Below are 20,855 nucleotides of genomic sequence, written 5' to 3' on the forward strand. Positions count from 1 at the left end.
GTTTTAATTCTAGTTTACAATTTGAAAATTATCACTACTTGAGCATTTCTATGTAAAGGAAGTTGCCCATCCTGTCGCGAAGTAATTGCGGTTTATCAGCATTATGTTATAGAGCATTATGTTTCAATGCGATAAGTTGGCGCCATTTTAACGTGTTCTAATGAATGTCACCTAAGTGAAAGAAAAGTTTTATAAACTTTTAGTTTCATATTTTATTATTCTTACAGCAATTTTCAATACGATACAGAATGTAGAAAGATAACACAATGTCATACGGCTGAGGAATACACAGTATGTCGCTTAGTATAAGGATACAACTTTAAAGATACTTCAATAATTTATATAACCATATTTATATAACCTGCAATAGAAGTGAATAACGCAGTATGTTCAAAGATGAGTATAAAATTCTTTTTGTATTATCCATTAATCGAATAAGTCTATTTACAAGAATAATACCGATTTATTTGTGAACTAAGAATCGTAAAATTTTGGCTGAATAAGAACGTCGATTGCGGCTCTGACGATGATGCTGTTTTGTAATTAATGCAAATCGGTAAAAATAATACCAATGTAATTATTGGAACTATAAAACGCGGCTGCTTTGACTGAGTTTTTAAAGTTGCTTCTTATTTGCAGGCCTTATTTCTTCATCGTTGTTAAATGTTTGTAGATGTGCCAGTGCTAGCTAAGCACTCACTCTCAGACGATTCTATTTACCACCCTGGGTGCGTCAGGCCTCGCAGCTGCGCAGGTGTATCGTACCTGCCCCAGCACCTTCTCATCAACATCTCAGAAAAGCCAGTCACGCCAGAAGGAAGGCTTGGCTCAACTTGCTCGCTCCTCCCTTCATATCTTTCCTTTTCTTCGTTCCTCGCGGACACGAGGAATCCTTCGTTCTCTTGACTGCCATCATCCTGGGTCCTTTAAAAGGTGATTGTTGCTGGACAGGACGATGCGATGGGCGAAGGCAAAAGCGACCGTTCTGGCAAAAGGTAACATTTCGCGCGGCTTCTTACCAGCCGCGATCGAAGTATATACACGTTGCACTGTTTATAACTTTAACTATTTAACCCAGGGGGAGGGTCTATAGAATAATCATTTCCCACGCATGTTGTTTTGTTCCGCAATGATTTATAAATGGCAAAGTTTGAGATAATGGAATATTATGACGTTAACAATATATATTAGCAATTTCACGAATTTTGAAGAAAAAAGAGCAAATTTTTTTTGCAAAATTGGTTTTCTTTTCTTTCTCCATTAAATAAGTATTTTTTGTGCAAGTTTATGTCGAAAACAATCCACTAATTAAAATGAACTCTTTGCAATAATCAAAATGTCGTTATTTTTTTTTGAAGATGTATTTTTGTAATAAGATTTTTTCTATAAGAAAATGATTGATGTCTGCTTTTAACTCTCACTAAACAATTATTTGTCTCTTTCCAGTTCAGTTTTATCCTACACTTGAAAAATTATTTTGTATGAGGAGTTATGGCTCTTTTGGTGAGTTTTATTCAATTGCTGTAAATTACTGCAGCGATATGCAGATATACCGCAGAATATACGATTTACGCCAAGATAAGACCTATTTTATAAACAGTGGAACCGTATGTGTGCTGCTAATAGCGCGCGTTTCAAAATACACATTCAAGATTTAGGGCACGGCACGTGCTCTATGTGTGTATACGAAGTATCCCTAATTAGATGATTGCTCCTAACGATTTTCATTAATCTATATCGAAGATTATTCACGATTATCAGCATCAACTTTAATTTCCCGTTTGCGCGCGTGATACTTTCGATAATCTCCTTAATACGATAAGTGGCAAGCACTTCGCGGTCGTGGGTGTGCTTTCAGTCGAGTGATCATCGCCTAAAGTCGTTTAATCCCATTTTCTCCGATCGCGCCAGTCACGCCTGCACAATGATGTAACAGCTCAAAAACGCGTCGATAGCGTTTACCGCATTAATTTCTTAAAGCAGTCAAAGATTTAATTTCAAAATGACGAATGTACCACTAAATCTTTATAAAATTTCTGAAGGAAATCCCATAAGGGATTTAGAATTTCTAAAGGGAGTTCAAGACAGTTTAGGCTTTTATATCTTTTAATGACAAAATACTTCTTTTTTCAGGAAAAACAATTAAGACACAAGTTAAAACTTGTGAAAATATATGAAGCAATATTTTATTCTAAGATTAATGAAAGATAAGCGAGAGCATAAATATTGCAATATTGCTAAGTAAAATGTTCAACTCGGCTCGGTTTCTAATTAGAACTCGCTGATTCGAAAAGCTCAGGGTGAGGCGAGGGAGATGGGCGAGACTTTTGATGGCCACGGCCTGGATTCCACCTACTAAGGAAGCTCGCGTGCAAGCACCAGCGGTGGTTGCGGCGGCTCTGTAAAATGCGTTCAGATTGAATCACGCACCAAGGCTGCAGAACAACTGACCGGCCGGCCGGTATGCTGGATCACGAGTTCGCCGAGTGCGTGCGACCACGTGGCTCGGACATTAATTTAGCCGCGCATACAAATTTGTCGTGCGCGAGGGGGGGGGGGGAATTGGCGTGGGGAGCAGTAAGTAGAGCCGGTTTAAAATCGGGGCCATTGGGTCGAAACGAAACGTGGCTCGGCTTTGCGAATTGACCTGGAATAAATCGTACCGTGCTGAACGAGAGAGAAAAATGTAAATGCGATGCGAAAAGAAAAGCCGACGCGAAATCAGATCGATAACGTTGTCAACTGCTTCGTGCGAGGAGTTGAAGAGCCGGGGACAAAATATATTGGCAGCGGTGGGATTCGAACCCACGCCTCCGAAGAGACTGGTGCCTTAAACCAGCGCCTTAGACCGCTCGGCCACGCTACCATATACGAATTGTTCCCCCTCACACCGACATGCAGGGTCATTTTGCTAATTATGGGGTGGCTTTGATTGTTTATATGATAACTATTGCTTGAATTTATATTAAGTGCGTGTAATACCTTCGAAATATTTTACAATATTCCACGATAAAGCAAATCAACGTGTCAGATTCTTATCGATTAAACGTATTTTATACTTTTCTTAATATGAGAGAAGCATTCTCTTTGTTTTTTTTTTTTTTATTAGATTTTATTCATTCTGATAAAATGCGAATAGTTGATTAATATTAAATATTAATATAAATATTAAATAAATAGCACACTCATCGTCATCATTTTTCACTTATTCTTTTTTTTTTCAGAACCGTTTTTTGATAATTAAACTCCACCAGGAAATAATTTCTCTACTTTTCGGGATTTCGATATGGAGCGCAATCATTCAAACCACGGCATTTCGGAAACATCTTATAAATGTCACGACGCTTGTCCTGGACAATAATATGCGAGGGTTGACGTGCGCGCGAGCCATTACGCCAGGATGAGATTTATTTTTCAAGCTCCCGCGTTTCGCAAATCGATTCGTCGCGCCTGGGAGAGCCGTTGTAACGGCATGTACGGTGCTTTCGTACCATTCTCTTCCTGTTTCTCGTTCGCCCTGTGCCACCGCGCCACTCCTCGCCGGCCCACCCTCTCTCGCATCCCTTGATTCGCGACCTCGGTTTTAGTCATTTTTAGTAAGCTCAGATCGTCCATCCGCTTCGCGTCGCGCGAATCGTCTCGGCTGTTTTGAATATTCGAAAAGTCGACAATCCGGATCAGCGAAGTTCCAAGCTTTAACAAAATATTTGGAAAAAAAAACTTGACGAATAACTCTTTAAAATACAATTAGCTGTTAAACGAAGTAAATTGTGTATAAAATTATTATGAAACTCACGATACCGCTTTGTAATTGAAATCACGAGCAGGCAGAGATCCTCGTCTCGTGGCGTCGGCAAGTCGTCCTCGGATTCGGAGATAACGCACGGCAGAGGCAAGGGGAAAGGACGCAGGGGCAAGACCAAGGAGAGATGGCCGTTCCTCGAAGGACTGACGGTCGACGAATTGGCTCGTTACCGGAGGAGACGCGTGCAGGATCGGCCGAAGGACAATCTCCAGCCTCACGCGGACTTTGCGGTCCAGAATCCTGCGTCTGAGTACCGGCATGCCTTCGGTGTAAATGTCGTGGAATTTTCTAAGGTATCTATAAGGTACAACTTTGCTCTTCACAAGAACCCTTCCGTTAGTCGTTAATCTTATTATTGTATTTATAAAAATGTAGCGCACAAATTTCTTCTCAAACATAATTTGAGTGTATTGTGACTTTAAAAGATAAAATTTAGTGATTCAGAAATAAGAGGATGATATATCAAAATAATTTATATTAACAGCGTGTATCATGTAATAGGAAGATGTATGGCCGATAGAGGAGAGGAAACCTGAGGAATATTTAGACGAAGAAAGAGCTCTCGAAGATGCGCACTCTTCGTATTGCGTGGATCTTGAAGAACGCGAAGCGATCGAGGATCCAACTGCGAACGAAGAGGGTGATTTCTCACCATTGGTCTATGGAAACGAGACGATGGAGACAAGAGTGGACGCTCCGCAGTTTGAAACTCCATTTCGCCGTCCGTCACTTATCAGAAGGTAAAACTGTTCATTATTATTGCTATAAGCTGCATTAATAATACAATTAAAATTTATTAAATATATAATAGAATGTAAATAATTTTAATATAATTCGCGATGAAATATTTTCTCGTAATAAAACGTGCAATTTTTAGTAACAAAAAAAAAAATGTGTAACATTAAGAAAGCTTTATAATAAAAGATCGTGACAGCACGACTGATATTTATTTTAATGCGGTCATTTGTTCGATTTCGTGAGGCCTATCTATCTTTTCCTGTTTCTGTAAATTCAGGACATTATTCCGAGACACGCGAATTCGCGTAAATATCAGAGAGACAAAACTAACTGTCATGCAACTAAATTGGTAACAAAATCGACTTTCCGCTTTCTTTTGCTTCTTATTGGATTTTCGTGACATCTGATAAAGTACAGAGACGTATATTTCAAGACATTTCTCATAATTAAGTGAACGATTATATAAGTTATACTCTTTTTCTCATATCAAACGCTAAGTATTGCAGAGAATTAAATTCCATGCAATGCGATGAGCGACGTCTAATCGGAAACTTTTTAAAAATTGGAATCAATTTATAAAACTTGGAAATTAACGTAAAGTATATTATTAAAAGCTAATATCAAAAATTAATTAAAATTATTGTTATTGCGAAAAGGGGCACCAGCTTAAAGTGCAGCGGCGACTTCTACACGGACACGGAAACGTATTCGGCGTATGTACCTTACGAGGGTCAACATCGGGCCGAGCTCGCGCGTCGACCCACGTCCTTGAAGATGGAAGGCGAGCTGGACACTATGACGGAGAAATGCGAGAAGTTCATCGAGTGGCTCAACGTTAGTCGACCGGAACTCATGCGCATACCTACTCATTTGAAGATGGAGGGCGAGCTAGAGACGGCGACGGAAAATCAAGACAAATACGTTCCCTTCGTGGGTGCGCGAAGACCGGAATTGTTGAGACGGAGCACCAATTTGAAACTCGAGGGCGACACTTATTTCATACCGGAGTACACCGATGTATTCAGAGACTACAGTGGCAAAGGTAATAACGTTAAATTAAATTAATAGAAAAATAGGCTATAAAAATCTAAGTGTGCAAAACATCTTTTTTCTGTTAATTTGTTTGCTTTAGAATGATTACAGCCATTTCTCTTTTTTCTTGGGGTACATATTATAGATAGATTGCAGCCGAAGAAGCCTCAAACGCATTTGAAAGCCCAAGGCGACTTTTTTCAAAGCACAGAAAACACCGAAAATTTCGTTCATCCCAGCATTAAGCAGGCGCAAGAGACGTTCGAACGAATGAAAGACGATGATGAGGAGGAAGAATGGATGAAAGATCAAGAGGAGAAGCGTAAGAAGGAAGAAGAGATGAAAATGCTGATATCGAAGTTGGAAGATTTAAATGGTCGGTCGCTCGAAATTCCGGAGTATCGAGATGCGTACAAGGTATTTATTGTGCTATTTTAAATATAAAAAAAACATCTTTTCTACTTTGCACGGGAAATGTGTTTGAGATCGATATCCAATTACTTTAGGATTTTCCACGCGAACGACCGAAGATCACGAAGCCGGATGACGAGATTGGCCGTGCCGACGGCTCTAAGGTATCCTCGCCGTCGCGTTCCAAATTTTGCATGAAGATTGATCAAGATCCGGAATACCAATCCAAGTATCTCGAGTATCCGCGGGACCGTCCTATCTATCGTAAGCCACCGCCGATGCTGCGACCGACGAGGATCTCCTCCTCTGGGCGCAACAGCGCCTGCCTCGGCAGACCGATTCATTATCAGGAATGTCGCATGTTTGAGTACGAACCTACTAGCGAGGTGAGATCCCAATATGTGCCTTACGGATACGTACCAAAAGTCGAGACACTGAAAATGCCGACAAATCTGCGGCTGGAGGGTAACTTTGACCTTCAGCCGGAATATAGAAACGCCTATTGCGCGAGATACGATCGTCAGGGCTACGGTGAATCTAAAACAACCTGCGGCAGGAACGAACGCAGTCCGAGCGCTACGAAGAGAAAAGAGAATTACTGGTTGAGCGATAATAATGATGGTCGGTGCGATAGAACAGCTGTAGGCCAAGGACAGGACGCTTTTTGTGTGCTGGACACGCGGATTCACGAAGACAACGTCACTGGAAAACCGCCGCCGGCCAGCAGAAAGTATATTAAAATTTATTCGTATTTGATTAAAGAAAGAAAATCCTTGACTTATAATTCAAGGCGAGCGAGCCGAGATTAATGTCTTAAAGTTTCTCTTTTAAAATCGAGTCTTTATAGATGAAGATTTTTAGACTTTAAGATTCTTGTTTTCCCTAATGTAATTATATTGAATATCGGAAGCGAGAATTTTTTGAACTTAAAAATCCACACTTTTTTTACGCCAAATTTTTTACTCTAAAAACAATCGCAATTTTCAGAGGCTCCAGGCTGTCTCAAGTCACTGTGGCGCCGAGACCGACGCAGATAGAAGTAGCGGATCGCACAATCGCCACAAGAACGCGATCCCCCAGTCCAACGTATCGGCTTCAAGTGTGCGACGTCGACAACGAACCGCGAGGTTTCGGCCGACCCGGCCAATTCTCCGGAAGAGTACGCAGCCCTTCGGCCGATCGTTTGATTCAAAATAACGTCACCAGACCGTACTCGCCCAGCTTCGGCAGGGACAAGCAGAATCGTCGCGCCAACGATCAACCATTCGTCATTTTGAATAACGCCTCGAAAAGTGTATCGGGTAAAAGCGAAGCTCGCAAAAGACGCACCGACAGAAACGTCGATGTCACGATACCGATCTCTCGCGGAAGAACGCCTAGAACGCCGACCAGGTGGATGCCACCGTGGTACGACAATACGAACACGATCTAAACCTCGGTCGGTCGTAGAGCTCACTGAAGAAGTGTGTTCCATAGATCATATTCTGCTACTTGTAATTTTTACACAACGCAAATGAAAGGAAACGATAAATGGACACTGCCTATAACTTCATACGTAGTTAATCCGGGAATGATGGCATGGAATCTTTTAGATTCTAAGAATTATTGTAATAATAAGCCGCTAAGTGTATTTTTTTTTTTTTTTTTTTTTTTTTGTATATTTTTTATAGGTTTTTTTTTCCAGAAAATAAAAAGATTTATATCGTAATGTCCTCGAATATTAATAAAATGCAGAGTAGTCTATGATATGCAATATATTGTATTGATTTTTAGATAGGGTCTAAAAACATGCCACGCAATCTTCCACGCAAAACAAAAACAAACCACGCGATCATTCCCAGGATAACTGAAGCCAATGAAAAAGAAATGATTAATTCCAATTTGGTTCGTGGATATTTGTGTATGTATTTTATCATAACGTATAGAGCGACTATTAATCTTCCTTACACAGATTCTCTAAAAAAATTTACTAGGGATAAAATGTACACGATCTTCTACAAAAGCAAAACTCAGAATTAATCATAATCATTCAGGGCTAAATGTGAGACATGAGTAGATCTGTAATTCATTCTACGTCCGCATCTTAACGCACAATAAGCAGTAAGGATAAGTAGTCGCGAAATGAATATTAAAGTATCTTTCATTCTATTGAAGAATATAAAGTTGTAATTGATAGATATTTAAGTTTTTGAAATCTCAAAGAAAATTTATTTTAGATGAACTATGAAATTGTTAGATTTTTAACTGTTCTGGTTCGATATATCAACGCATGTTAATTGTTACAACCGCAGTAGATTAAACAAGATACCTCGTACTACTGCCAATATTTGTTAATCTGTATGATATCAAATATATGGACGATGTCCAATTTTATTTGTAGTGGCCTTTATTTGAAATGTCACTTTGTGGATTGCGATAAAATTGCATTACACTCCATTGTTGTACGTAAATTTCCTAATAATTTTATTATAATATTAATTTCTATCTAATACTGTCAAAATCATTTTGCATAACAACTATTTATTAATTTATTATTATCAAAGTTAATATATTATTTTTTAATTATTATTAAAGCGCTATGTCGAAAATTGTGACTTAAAAATTTATTATGTTATTAAAAGAATATTTTAGTGCGCAATGAATTGAAGTAAGCTATTTCAAAATCGAGTTCGATAATGTTGAAAATCTAGTTATATATTTAGCCAATCAGAAGCAAAGAAATTTTTGCTGTTTGGACAAATCTCATGTTCAAGGCCTTTATTTTCTCCGAGATTGACGATCTTTATTATTATCTACTCGATGATAGTTTGATCGCGCGGCACCAGTGATCAGTAGTCCACGTCAGTTGCTCTGTTCAGCCCTGTTTATACAGCTTCTTGGTGATATAACCTGTGAACAGTGTATTCTTCGAAACGTGTGAAACTACGTAGCGCTTGATAAATGAAACGTTTATGCAGATGACAAGTTATTTAAATATTCTCTAGCGTAGATAAGGTATTTGATGAGGTCTCTCAAGTCGGTTGAAATTGCACCGAGTGTACGAGACGAACGTAATAATCGGCAATAATATTCTGAATATCGACGAGTAACGTAACGTATTTTTCCTTTCCGACAGTGTAGCAAAATGCATTGGACGCTATGCGCACTGATCATCGGATCGTTCGGATGCAAATATATACATGCTCAGGCGCAACGGGTCGCGCCGGGTGTACCGCCGCAGCATTATCAACAGGTAGGTTATGTTCTTGAATGTGTTGGCAAACATATGGTACGATTGCTTCGCAGTGTGTGACGTGGAAGCTCACTTCAAAGTGTTTACATGGCTTGAACAGTAATTATTGTTTCTATCTTCGTACGTATATAAGGCGTTATAATATCGCATATCTTTTTCGCTTTGTTTGTTTTAGCCTGTTCAGTTACCGCAACATCCACATCATGTTCCACAACAGCAACAAGTAAATTACAATTATGAATCGTTTAAATATTTTTTAGCAGTATTATAAATTTTTAGAATAATATTATTAATCTATTGACCAAAACTACTGTCTATGATATTGCTACAGTATGTTTCTGCTTTGACTGTTTTTCTCAGTGCTGGCTTTCAGTTTATAAATTAACTTTAAATTTGATTGATCTGATTTACTGAAAAATGTGCTTTAGTATCAACAAATGCCGGTACAGCAAGTGCCACAGCAAGTGCCACAGCAAGTGCCACAGCAGGTGCAACAGCAGGTCCCTGTCCAGCAAGTACCAGTGCAACAAATACCTCTGCAACAGCAAGCAACTATGCAACAAGTACCTGTACAACAAGTGCCTGTTCAACAGCAGCCTCAGATTCAACAAGGGCAAGGACACGGACACGGACACGGACATGGTCACGGACAACAACCTCAAATACTTAATCCTGCCAATATAGCTCACGAGAAAGAGTAAGTATTGATTGATTAAAAGTCTGTGTCAATAATTGATCTTAGATTTAATTTGTATTAATTAACTAGAGTAGAATTGATTTTCTTTTAATAAACTCGAGCGTCTAAGATTTTTACTTAATCCCAAGTTTTAATTGTTAATAAATTGAGGGTTGTGATGTTACATGTGTATTTTTCTCCCTACTAGACATATTGCAGAGCATGCTGATGTTCCGATAGATACCAGCAAAATGTCAGACCAAGAGCTGCAGTTTCACTATTTTAAAATGCACGATGCCGATAACAACAATAAGTTAGATGGTTGCGAGCTTATCAAGTCTCTCATACACTGGCATGGTGTGTATGAATTAACATTTCATCTGTCTTATAGCATTTTTACATTGCAAATTTATTGTGTCTATTATGTCTATAGAGCAAGGCAACTCAGAAACTGGTGAAGCGCAAGACAAATTGTTCAAAGATGAGGAATTGGTACAGCTGATAGACCCAATACTCAGTATGGATGATACTAACAACGATGGCTACATCGATTATCCCGAGTTTATTCAAGCGCAACAGAACGCCGCAGCTAATACTCGTGGATAATTGTACCCTCATTCCTTACCTTCCTGCCACAACTTATTCGAACTGGAGTTTGTAAAGATTATATAGCGACGAAATCTGATTTTACAATGGATGTGTCATGATGCAGTATCAACATTGTACCGTTTACATCATGTGCATGATAATGCATTTGTTAAAGGCTGAGTTCTGTTGATATTTGTGATAATTCATTCTTCATTGACCTAGTTATAAGTGATGATAAAAAAAAGAGGAAACTTAGCTTTTTATATGTATTATCGGTATCATATATATATAAATATATATATATATACATATTGTCGTACGATTAAAAAAATTTAGGGATATGGTACTCTTCTTGATGATTACATTTCAGGAGATTAATTTTATAATGAAAGTATTTACTGCAGATTATTGCTCTTTAAAAAATGGTTGTAAAATTTATATATTACTCATTTTAGTGTTATTAAACTGGGTTTTTTTTTTTGATATAATAGAAGACTATTTTTAGAAGAGTGTTTTATAGAAAACCTCCGTGCTCTGTTAACAAATAAACGGTCAATTATTTATTAGTTCTTATTGTTGTTCAATTGAAATACATAAAAAGTGATAGAATTTAAGTTTATATAATGAACTTTATATTATAATAATAGATGTTTCGTTTTTTTAGTAAATATTTCTACATGGTACTTACAAAGCATAACAGACACATTTTATATACAATAATATATATACATATATTCTTTACCTGACAATATGCAACAATTTATATAGATAAGAGTAAATTTAATGGATATATAAAGAAATCAATTAGTTTGATCGTTTTAAAAATTATCGTATTTTCATATTAAAATGCTATTATTACTAATCACAGGCACAAAAAACACGTGCAACTTTATATAACGCAAACGAGCGTGTCATGACGTGAAATTTCTTTTTATATTTTTAGGGAATATTACAAATCTCTTGAGATTTTACTAGTCTAGCATAGACATAAGTATACAACGTGGTATGAAAATATGATAGGCGTATTTGAATGACTAGATTGGTACTAGATTTAAACGCGACTCACCTTCGTATGTTCATTTATAAATACATTCCATTTACCAAATAATCGGCATCGTGCGCGTAAGGTCCATGCCCGCATCTTCCACGCCGTTTCACCACACGTAAACGGCAAACAATTAAAGCAGCCGTGATCGCGGTTGCTATTAATCCCAATGACAATGACACTACCGCACCTTTCGGCCTCAAAACGTCATTTTCTATTATTTGAAGATGTTCTGCAACAATGTCGGTTTTCTCGTGCGGTCTCACATGCTTCTCGATTATAATCACATTTTTACGATCATGGTCTGAAAAATGTAAATTGTATACAGTGAGAAATTAAACCAATGTAATATAGACGTATGAAAAACTCGGCTACGTCACGTTACCTTTTTGTTCTTTCGCATTATGCTTGGAAACGACGCTTGTTGATGGAGTTGGTTTTTCAGTGACTTGTTTGACTGCCTTCGCATGTGTCAGATGCGTAACAGGTTTCTCTTCTTTCTTTACAGGTTCTTTATTCTGCGTCAACTCATCTTTATGCTCCTCGGAAGTCTAACAATAAAAAATTATTGTTTTATGAGAGAAACATATCTTCAAGATTTTATGACATGACAACTTGAGTTATACAAAGAGCTGCTTACATCACAGGCGGGTGTTGTCGTAATTTTTGTAGGATTTTCTACATCACTGAGTTGCTTGTGTTGAAAACTTGGTGCGACGGATGGCGAGGGTTGCACTGGATTCTCTTGCCACGCTGCCTTGTTTGGTGACGGAAAGTGTGAGGTGTATGCATGCTTGGGATCCACGTACAGCCCCCTAACATAAAACATATATAATGCTACAAGGCGATGCTAAAGAAATATATCTGGTAATCTTCTAATGTAATATTAACTTAATAATATTCTAATTTTTTTTTCAATATATTCTAAAAATTCTGATAATATATAATTTGACACTTTTAATTTTTTTATTTTAAACAATAATAGCAAGTTAATATTTCGAATTACCTGTCTGCTTCATTGTTTTCTATGACGCTTGTACCTTTATGATTAAATATATGTGGTTGTTCTGGAAACATATACAATATAAATTTGTGGCATTCAACGATGGTTATACAGTAGATGCAAAAGGAAAAATTTCACGTACGTTCATAGGGATTTATATTTGGTTCGCGGAAGTTGTTGACAGGAACGTACGGATCCTTGTTTTGCTCATACAACGGCTGATAATCCCACTGATATCCCGGTGATCCGTAATTCTTACGCATTTGCGGCATCTCTACCGATTGACCTGGATACAGAATACTTTGTGGCTGTGGTATTTGATGAACGAGATTCGGTATCTCCCAAGTTTTAGGATTGATCTCCGGTGCGGCAGGATAGAACGAAGCAAGGGGCTTGTGCTGATCGATTATTTGCTGATATCTCAGAATGTCGGCAGGCGGATGCGGCACCTGTATGATCGGAGGGACCGTCGGTTTCTCCGTGGGACATATAAGATCGGCTGCTTCGTCGGAGCCATCCGCGCACTGCGGGATGCCGTCGCAAACGTTGTATATAGCTATGCAGTCTCCGGATGAACGACACTCGTATTGATTTCTGGTGCAAGCTGTTATTGGCGAGAAATTAACATCTTATTAGACAAATAGTTGTTTATTTGTATTAATATCGATCTAGAAATTTTCTCAATTGTCTACAACTTTGAGATTTTTAATGTTTGGAGTAACACTATACCTGGTTTAACTGGCGCAAGTGTAGTTGTTATTATTACTTTTGGTGCTTGTGTGACTATGGGCTTGACAGGAACCTCTGTGAATCCATAATCCTGCGTAACTTCATTATTTTTTCTGAGGCACAAGAAAATTTTAATTAACAAGTTGAAGAGAAAAATGTATTCAGGAAATAGATAAATACCTAAGTGACTTTAATTCATGTTCTTGTTGAGATATTCTAACTTCTTTCAATTGTCCTACATTCTGTGTGGGATAATTGGTGCGTACAGCACTAGTGTAATTGGCGTGCCACGTAAATTTGCATTTGAAGTCGTGTAATGGTCCACATTGAAAAAGATAGCAGCTTCCAGGTTTCTACAAAAGATAATATTCATCGAAATAAAAAAATTATCCTGACATTACGTATGTTTGTCTAAATAATAAGTATTATACATGTTTTTCTATATAAATTTATCTTGATATATACAATATGTATATTTTACAAGATACAGTAGTCCCTGAACATTGTATCATTTTGTTCTGATTAAAAGATAAAAATTTATATCCATCCTTCTAGCAAGTATATGAGTCCTATCTGACATAGATTTTTTCATAACACTTTATCTTGCTTGCTCTGTTGTCATGCAATATCATCTCAGTCTTGCTTTAACAAGCCTTCAGAAAAATGTGAGAAAAGTGCAATTCTTCAAAGCCTTGTTGTAAGATATGCAATCTCCGACAACAATTTTATAACCAAGGACTACTATATTTTGTGTCTATATTATATTCTATAATTTACTTTTTCTTCGAAGATAAATACGTCGCACCGCTCGGTCTCGCAGCAGTATTTCAAGCAATCTAATCTGGAATCCACGTCTAATACACTCAAGTACTTGGCACCCATGTCACGGGAGTCCTGAGTCTTGATGATTTTGTCTCTGTGAATGTCAAAGCTCTCAAGGCACATCTCATAATCATTCGTACCGCCGTGTCTCTTCTCACTTGCATTCTTAATCGCATCGTCATTCGAAAATGCACAGTGAAGAATTGCAACGAAAATTAAAAGGATATATCGCTCTTCGCGAAACATCATTCCCTTTGATACATCACACAGGTGTCCAAGTTGCGCGCGTCTGCGTGTTGCAATCGATAGATTCAATCTTTCTCTTTAAATGATGAAGTTTATCTTCAACCTCTCATCTTTTATAATTAAACAAACGCAATAGAACGTGCTGTTGTATGGATTCATCATTTCCTCTTATGTTTCGTTAAGTTCTAATTTAATTAAATTTCGCCGCCTTAGCACGCGACAGAAACGCATCGTCAAAACTGCATTTGCAATAAACGTTATTAATGTTTCATATTTTGCTTTGGGATATTTGTTTTAAGTTGTTTCAACAAGTTTTTTAAACAATTAAATATATATATATAGACAAAGCATTCTGTCCAAATTCCACAAAATGCAATAAAATGTCAAAATTTAAAAGAATATAATAAAATAGAACGAAATGCAAAGTTACAAATCAACTATCTCTTTCTAAGCGCCATTTTGGCTTCACTTTAGACGAATCGCTTAGTGTATCTATATAAATATGTTTGTCTATGGTTTACTTACCAGTGAATTGTGTCCTTTTAAAGAATAAGGTTAAGTGTTAAATGCAGTTGATTAATGTATAAATATTAGTATAAATCATGTCTTTGTATGATGATTTTGATAAGCATCGGACCACAGAGAAGGTCGCGGGGTGGTCTTCCGGTATTAAATTGCTGCAATCGCAGTTACAACTGAAAAAGGCCGCTACGACACAGGTAAGTCAATCATAAACACTACATGTAGAATTATAATAATTGTCTATGAAAAACTCTGTAACTTCTTAACAATCTCTACTTTTTCAAAATCTAGATTTAAGATAATTATGAAAATAGCATCTAATTATTTTTTGTTTATGGCAATTTGTAGCCAAAGCGTGAACAATACAGGAAGGCTACTGCAGTACTTGCACCGGTGATAGATTTGAAGTCAAAAGCCAATCGAGACGTGGACAGAGAGGATGATAGCGGTTCTAACAATCCGCTGTCTACCGGCAACATAGGAGTAGGTAGTGAATTTGACTGGAATGTGGTAAACGAATATGATCCCATGTGGCCTAATGAGTACGAGAAGGTTGTGAAAGAATTACGTGACATTAGGGACAGAGAGCACGATCAAGAGACAGAAATGCGCAAACGTAGGAGAGATAATACACGCTTTGAAGACACACAGGTAACATGCGATAAGTCTACCTATTTTTATACATGCCAACGTTGAGTATTGTAACAATAATATTGAAATACTTATTAGCAACAGCCTGCTGCTGGTAACAGCACAATGATACCTCCTGAAAGAGACGAAGAGAGAACACCAACCTCAAGAGCTGTAATCGGAGGAGCTGCTATAGCACCACCACCATCGTTACAAGAGTCATCGGAATTGCCACCTCCACCACCGCGACAACAGCAGCCTAGTGCTAGTGCTAGTGCCAGTGCTAGTGCTAGTTTGGGCTACGCGACATCTTCTGTGGCAGCGAAAATAATGGCCAAGTATGGCTTTAAGGAAGGACAAGGTCTTGGTAAGAAAGAACAGGGCATGTCCGTAGCACTGCAGGTTGAGAAAACCAGTAAACGTGGTGGAAGAATAGTTGGGGAAAGAGAGCAATTAATGCCTCCACCACCGCCTCTCACGGCTTCCCCACCACAGTCGCAATCGCAATTACTGCTACAAATGCAACAGCCACAGGAAGAACCCAGCATCACCGAGATAATGAAAAGTCCAAGCAAGGTTGGTAGAATTTTTTAATTGAAGTACTTAAAACATATTTTATAAAAAAAATATGTTCTTTAATATTATTGAATATATTTTAATTTATTAAGAGATTATGGGGAGAAAAGTATGCAATATTTTGTATATGTGATAATTATTTGTCAAACTTTAAATGTGTATTTTTCGCTTTAGGTTGTACTGTTACGCAATATGGTCGGCCCCGGAGAGGTGGATGATGATCTTGAACCGGAAGTGAAAGACGAGTGTAACACCAAGTACGGCGACGTTGCACGTGTTATTATTCACGAAGTGATTGAGGCTGCTCCAGAAGAGGCAGTGCGAATCTTTGTCGAGTTTAAGAGGATAGAAAGCGCTATCAAAGCCGTGGTCGATTTAAACGGACGTTTCTTCGGCGGTAGGCAAGTCAAAGCGGGATTCTATTCTAGTGAAAAACTCGATAATTTACAATTAATGGACTAACTTAACAAGTTTTATATGTAAGGGCTGTAAACATTTAGTTCAATATCATTCCCCTTATATCAAAACCATAAATGTGCAAATTTTCTTCAATCTCGTTTGTGAAATTTATTTTGTGCTACTTGATTTTGTATTTACCGAGCTTCAAAGCCTACTTTAGATCAGTGCTCGGAATTACTTCAGCTTTTTAGCCGATTCTCACGGCACACGCCTCCTTTCCTCTCCTTACCGCGCGCACCGCAGCCACTTGGGCCAGCGCCGTCGAGCGTTAGGAAGAGCGCTATCCGATTAATGTTGGATTCTTCTCTCTTGATCGTTAAAAGTTAAAAAAATATTTTTTTCCTTAATAGCAATAGTACCTCATGGGTGACGTAGAAATCTATTGAAATATTTCCATATAATAAATTTAAAAATGCAAAAAATATTTTATAGCGCCGCTTTTAACGCTCGGCGACGCTGGCCCAATCGGCTGCGGCGCGCGCGATAAGGAGAGGAAAGGATGCGTGTGCCGCGAGAATCGGCTGAAAAGCTGAAGTAATTCCGAGCACTGCTTTAGATAATACGCACGAAATAAATTTCACAAAGAAAAACGAGGTTGAAGAAAATTTACACATTCATGGCATAAGAGGAACGATATGATCTTGTTTCTTTCATGAACTGTACAAATATTTTATATTTCATCCTTATCATAATAATGTTAATTTCGTTATGTATATGTGCTTAGCGAGAATATTTATGACAAATTGTAAAAAAATAAATTTTTCAATTATGATATCTAAAATTTATTTTTTCAGTATAATTTACAGTTATTTATATTTATCTTAACTATATTTCGTCGATATATTCAAGATTTTTCATATAAAATTATTTTTATAAATATATTTAACAAAATAGCAATTTATATTTTATTATAATAATTTAACAGATATATAGTAAACATAAAAAAGCAAAAGTAAAAAATAAAGTACTTATAGATATTCGGCAAAACTAAGTATCATAAGCATTTGTATGAATGAACATTCTATATATTTTAAGTCAGTGGCGTAGCCAGAGGGGGGGCTGTGGGGGCTGCAGCCCCCCCCGAAATTCTTAATAATTTTAATAATTTCATAGCTGATCACAAAAGTGAATTTCTGTCATATATGCTGTTTCACGCATTTAATATGCTTCACTCAGAAACGTATGCCTCGCTTTCCTTCGTAGTCCAGTCGTCAAAATCTTTTACTACCTTTACAGTTCATCGAGTTTATATTTTTTCCGACTTATTTTATTATAGTTTAATATAGTTTCCGACTATTATTTATTATAGTTATTTTATTTCCGTGGAAATAAAATCTAATATTTTTATACAATAAAGATCCGACAATGACTTTTGCCCAATTTGCACACACTACTGCAAATATTAGCAACTTTAGCGATTTCTACAGCAACAGTCGAACGCAGCTTCTCAACATTAAAAAGATTAAAAACCTATTTAAGAAATAGTACTGGACAAACGAGACTTACTGGTCTTGCTTTAATGAGCATTCATCGGGAACTACATGTCGATGATGACATTTTGCTTAATAAATTTTTAACTAAAAAGAATCGTCGAATACAATTATAGATTGTAATAACATTAACTTCACACGAGTATAATATATAAAAATTGGCATTCTACGTTTAAATTTTTTTGTTAAATGTTAAAAATTTCAATGTTAAAAAACATTCACAGTTCTATTACAATTTTGTTTTAATTTAAATATAAAATTTGGTTTTTAAAATCAAACTCAAATGAACAAAGTCGTGAGCATAGCATAAAAATTATATTAAAAAAAAATATATATATATATATATATATATATATATATAAATATAAAACAAAAAAAAGATAAAAATAATAAATAAAAAATAAAAAAAAATAAAATTACTCAAAAACAAAAAAAAAGTAAAATGGAGCCAGAACCCATCACGTCCCCGTCGTTGGCTCTGGGTCGCGCTAAGTGTGGGTAATATACCGTGCAGATGTGTCTAATTAATAGTGATAATTTGTAACAAATTAAAGCTATAGCCCTCCCCGAAACTCTTTCCTAGCTACGCCACTGTTTTAAGTAATAATTTATATAATGATTTGCATAAACCATATATATATATTAAATTTCATTCCCATGTAGAATATAATTAAACAAGCTAAATAAGATGAAGTTATAAACGTAGAGTGGAAAATGTAATTTTTAATCGGACACTTAATGGAGTGTTATAAATACGTCGTTCGAAAAACGATACTTTCACTCATCTCTTCGCGTTATCATTTTTATCTTTATTTAGTAATCATTCAAAATATCTTTCTTACCATCTTATTATTTCGTCTTTTTGTCAGTCAAGTTATCTATTGCCTTATTCAATTGCATGCTGAACGCAGCAAAACTGAATGTCATCAAAAATCTGTCTTTACCCGCTTTGCCGAAATCTTCGATTCGATTTGGATTCGTGATTAGAAGAGCTATTTTCTCGGCGAACGCCTCGCCGGATAAGTCGACGAGAAAACCGGTCTCTCCGGAAACTATCGATTCCATCGGACCACCGGAATTGTGCGCGATTACCGGCTTGCCCACGTACATCGCCTCTAACGGTACTATTCCGAAGTGCTCGTTCGGCGGTGTGTATATCACAATATTACAATGATGAAGTATGGAAACTTTATCGATATCGGAAGGCGAGCGAAGAAATATCACTTTATCCGTTACATGTAGCTCATCCGCAAGTCCTATCAACTCCAAGTGATGCTCCACATTTTCCTCAACCCTCTTGTCATATCCGCCCGCCATAATCAAGTACACTCTCTTGTATACTTCCTTTGTTAGAACTTTCTCCAGCTCGGCAAGAGCCTTTATCGCGAGGGACAAATTTTTCTTACGCTCGTACCTGTTAATAGACAACAATATAATGCTATTATCAGGGAGTTTCCTGTCGAGCACCCTCTCTACAGACACTATTCTCGTCTTGTCGAAGAAGTCTGTGTTAATGGAAGGATATAAAACTTCGGGCTTTATTTGCAATCTTTTGAATGTGCTCTTGAACACGCTGCCTGTGTAAATGCTATTTACAAATACTTTATGCGCCATGCCGGTTGTGATCTCTTCCAGATAGTTTAAGGGCATGCGATATAACTGTTTACTGTAACCTCCAGGCTGTGAAAGCAGCTGATCTGGATGATGGCAGTAAAACACCACGTATGGAATGCGCAGTCGGAGTACAGGTATGCAGATGGACACCAGGTCGCAGAAGACAACTTCTGGTCGTTGATCACACAATATTATGTAACTAGCTGCGTATACCTGTAAGAGTAAACATATAAGAATTTATTTTTCATCACTATAACTAAATACAAATAACACTTTTTGAGATCTTTAGCAAAACAGATTTATCTTTCTTATGACATTCTTAATCACAAATGTGAATAAAAGTCTCTAGTTTATTTTATCATTTATTTTAAAAGTCAAACAGAGCTGCTGAACCAAGAAGTGTATTGAAAAATATTTATTGTAAAATTAAATAAATATAAAATTTTTACAATAAACCAAAATTTTGAATTTTATGACATATACTTATTATTATATTTTTATTAATTCTTTAGTTATTTTCAGAATCTATACATACCATACGTATGTAAGCAAAAAGCGCGTAGAATCTGCCCAATACGTGTCTGGGGATCCAATTGCCCACGACGGTGACCGGAATGGTACCATCCTTGGTCTCTGAGAAACAGTGCTCCGGATCGTGATGAGTCGTTACGAAATTCACGTCGTGACCGTTCTTCTTCAGAGCGAGTGCCGCGTCAACGACCAGTCTCTCCGCACCGCCGATACCGAGATCAGGATGCAGAAACGTGATGCGTGTCATCGTGCTCGGCGTAAATGATCCGTTAAACGATCGTCGTCGCACATTTATCAGCACGAGGCACCGCGAAATTATCACGACCGCGAATAACTGTACTGCATTTTACCGGTCACTGCCAGCGCTGAATTTTTACTGCACGCCCGGATATGGCGCTACGCGATGCGTGAGATCGTTCCGTTATCGCACATTGCCAAGTTTGATATTTACGTATGCTGAATACTCTACTTAATACAGGAGAAAAAAATCATTTGTACAATTTCATATTTATATAAAATTTTTTTCATAACATTGACGAAAAAAGTAGCCAGACATTTTAAGAATATTCTGTACATCTACTGCATTTTGATGCAGTAATAATTCACATTATAAAGTTTGCTAATAATATTAGAAAAAAATATTTTCTAGAGGCTAACATTTTTTTGTCTTTAGAAAACACTTTAAGGAGTATTTACAATGAGCCGT

General features: G+C 37.1%; 5 protein-coding genes and 1 non-coding gene across 8 annotated transcripts; 3 read left to right on the forward strand and 3 right to left on the reverse strand.

Moving 5' to 3' along the window:
- Positions 1-147: 147 nt before the first annotated feature.
- LOC105679807 (uncharacterized) lies at positions 148-8,359 on the forward strand. 2 transcript variants are annotated; one of them, XM_012380068.2, is made up of 8 exons: positions 148-573; positions 640-995; positions 3,828-4,098; positions 4,307-4,545; positions 5,200-5,585; positions 5,721-5,992; positions 6,082-6,716; positions 6,974-8,359. In XM_012380068.2, the coding sequence occupies exons 2-8, from the start codon at positions 961-963 to the stop codon at positions 7,416-7,418; spliced, it is 2,283 nt and encodes a 760-aa protein (XP_012235491.1). In that variant the 5' UTR covers positions 148-573; positions 640-960; the 3' UTR covers positions 7,419-8,359. The 2 variants fall into 2 exon arrangements, with proteins under 2 accessions (XP_012235491.1, XP_012235490.1); XM_012380067.2 differs by having other exon boundaries at positions 148-556.
- TRNAL-AAG (transfer RNA leucine (anticodon AAG)) lies at positions 2,785-2,866 on the reverse strand. Its single transcript has one exon. It is a non-coding gene; the product is annotated as a tRNA-Leu (tRNA).
- A 436-nt stretch (positions 8,360-8,795) lies between the features above and the next one.
- On the forward strand, positions 8,796-11,048 carry LOC105679810 (lymphotoxin beta receptor inhibitor). Its single transcript, XM_012380072.2, has 6 exons — positions 8,796-8,980; positions 9,102-9,218; positions 9,394-9,441; positions 9,647-9,915; positions 10,103-10,251; positions 10,328-11,048. Exons 2-6 carry the CDS (start codon positions 9,111-9,113, stop codon positions 10,498-10,500), a joined length of 747 nt encoding a protein of 248 aa, XP_012235495.1. The 5' UTR covers positions 8,796-8,980; positions 9,102-9,110; the 3' UTR covers positions 10,501-11,048.
- A 139-nt stretch (positions 11,049-11,187) lies between these two features.
- Positions 11,188-14,534, reverse strand: LOC105679808 (uncharacterized). The gene is made up of 8 exons (XM_012380069.2): positions 14,037-14,534; positions 13,440-13,612; positions 13,260-13,372; positions 12,673-13,134; positions 12,534-12,594; positions 12,168-12,342; positions 11,913-12,078; positions 11,188-11,831 (listed from the first exon to the last, which is right to left on the reverse strand). The coding sequence occupies exons 1-8, from the start codon at positions 14,328-14,330 to the stop codon at positions 11,563-11,565; spliced, it is 1,713 nt and encodes a 570-aa protein (XP_012235492.1). The 5' UTR covers positions 14,331-14,534; the 3' UTR covers positions 11,188-11,562.
- A 285-nt stretch (positions 14,535-14,819) lies between these two features.
- On the forward strand, positions 14,820-17,295 carry Spf45 (splicing factor 45). 2 transcript variants are annotated; one of them, XM_012380071.2, is made up of 4 exons: positions 14,820-15,046; positions 15,198-15,500; positions 15,585-16,055; positions 16,230-17,295. In XM_012380071.2, the coding sequence occupies exons 1-4, from the start codon at positions 14,930-14,932 to the stop codon at positions 16,515-16,517; spliced, it is 1,179 nt and encodes a 392-aa protein (XP_012235494.1). In that variant the 5' UTR covers positions 14,820-14,929; the 3' UTR covers positions 16,518-17,295. The 2 variants fall into 2 exon arrangements, with proteins under 2 accessions (XP_012235494.1, XP_012235493.1); XM_012380070.2 differs by having other exon boundaries at positions 14,823-15,046; positions 15,579-16,055.
- Positions 17,273-20,778, reverse strand: Alg2 (alpha-1,3/1,6-mannosyltransferase Alg2). Its single transcript, XM_012380214.2, has 2 exons — positions 20,154-20,778; positions 17,273-19,831 (listed from the first exon to the last, which is right to left on the reverse strand). The coding sequence occupies exons 1-2, from the start codon at positions 20,394-20,396 to the stop codon at positions 18,854-18,856; spliced, it is 1,221 nt and encodes a 406-aa protein (XP_012235637.1). The 5' UTR covers positions 20,397-20,778; the 3' UTR covers positions 17,273-18,853.
- Positions 20,779-20,855: the final 77 nt, after the last annotated feature.

The sequence above is a fragment of the Linepithema humile genome, chromosome 1, assembly GCF_040581485.1.
Source record: "Linepithema humile isolate Giens D197 chromosome 1, Lhum_UNIL_v1.0, whole genome shotgun sequence".
NCBI classification, from domain to species: domain Eukaryota; kingdom Metazoa; phylum Arthropoda; class Insecta; order Hymenoptera; family Formicidae; genus Linepithema; species Linepithema humile.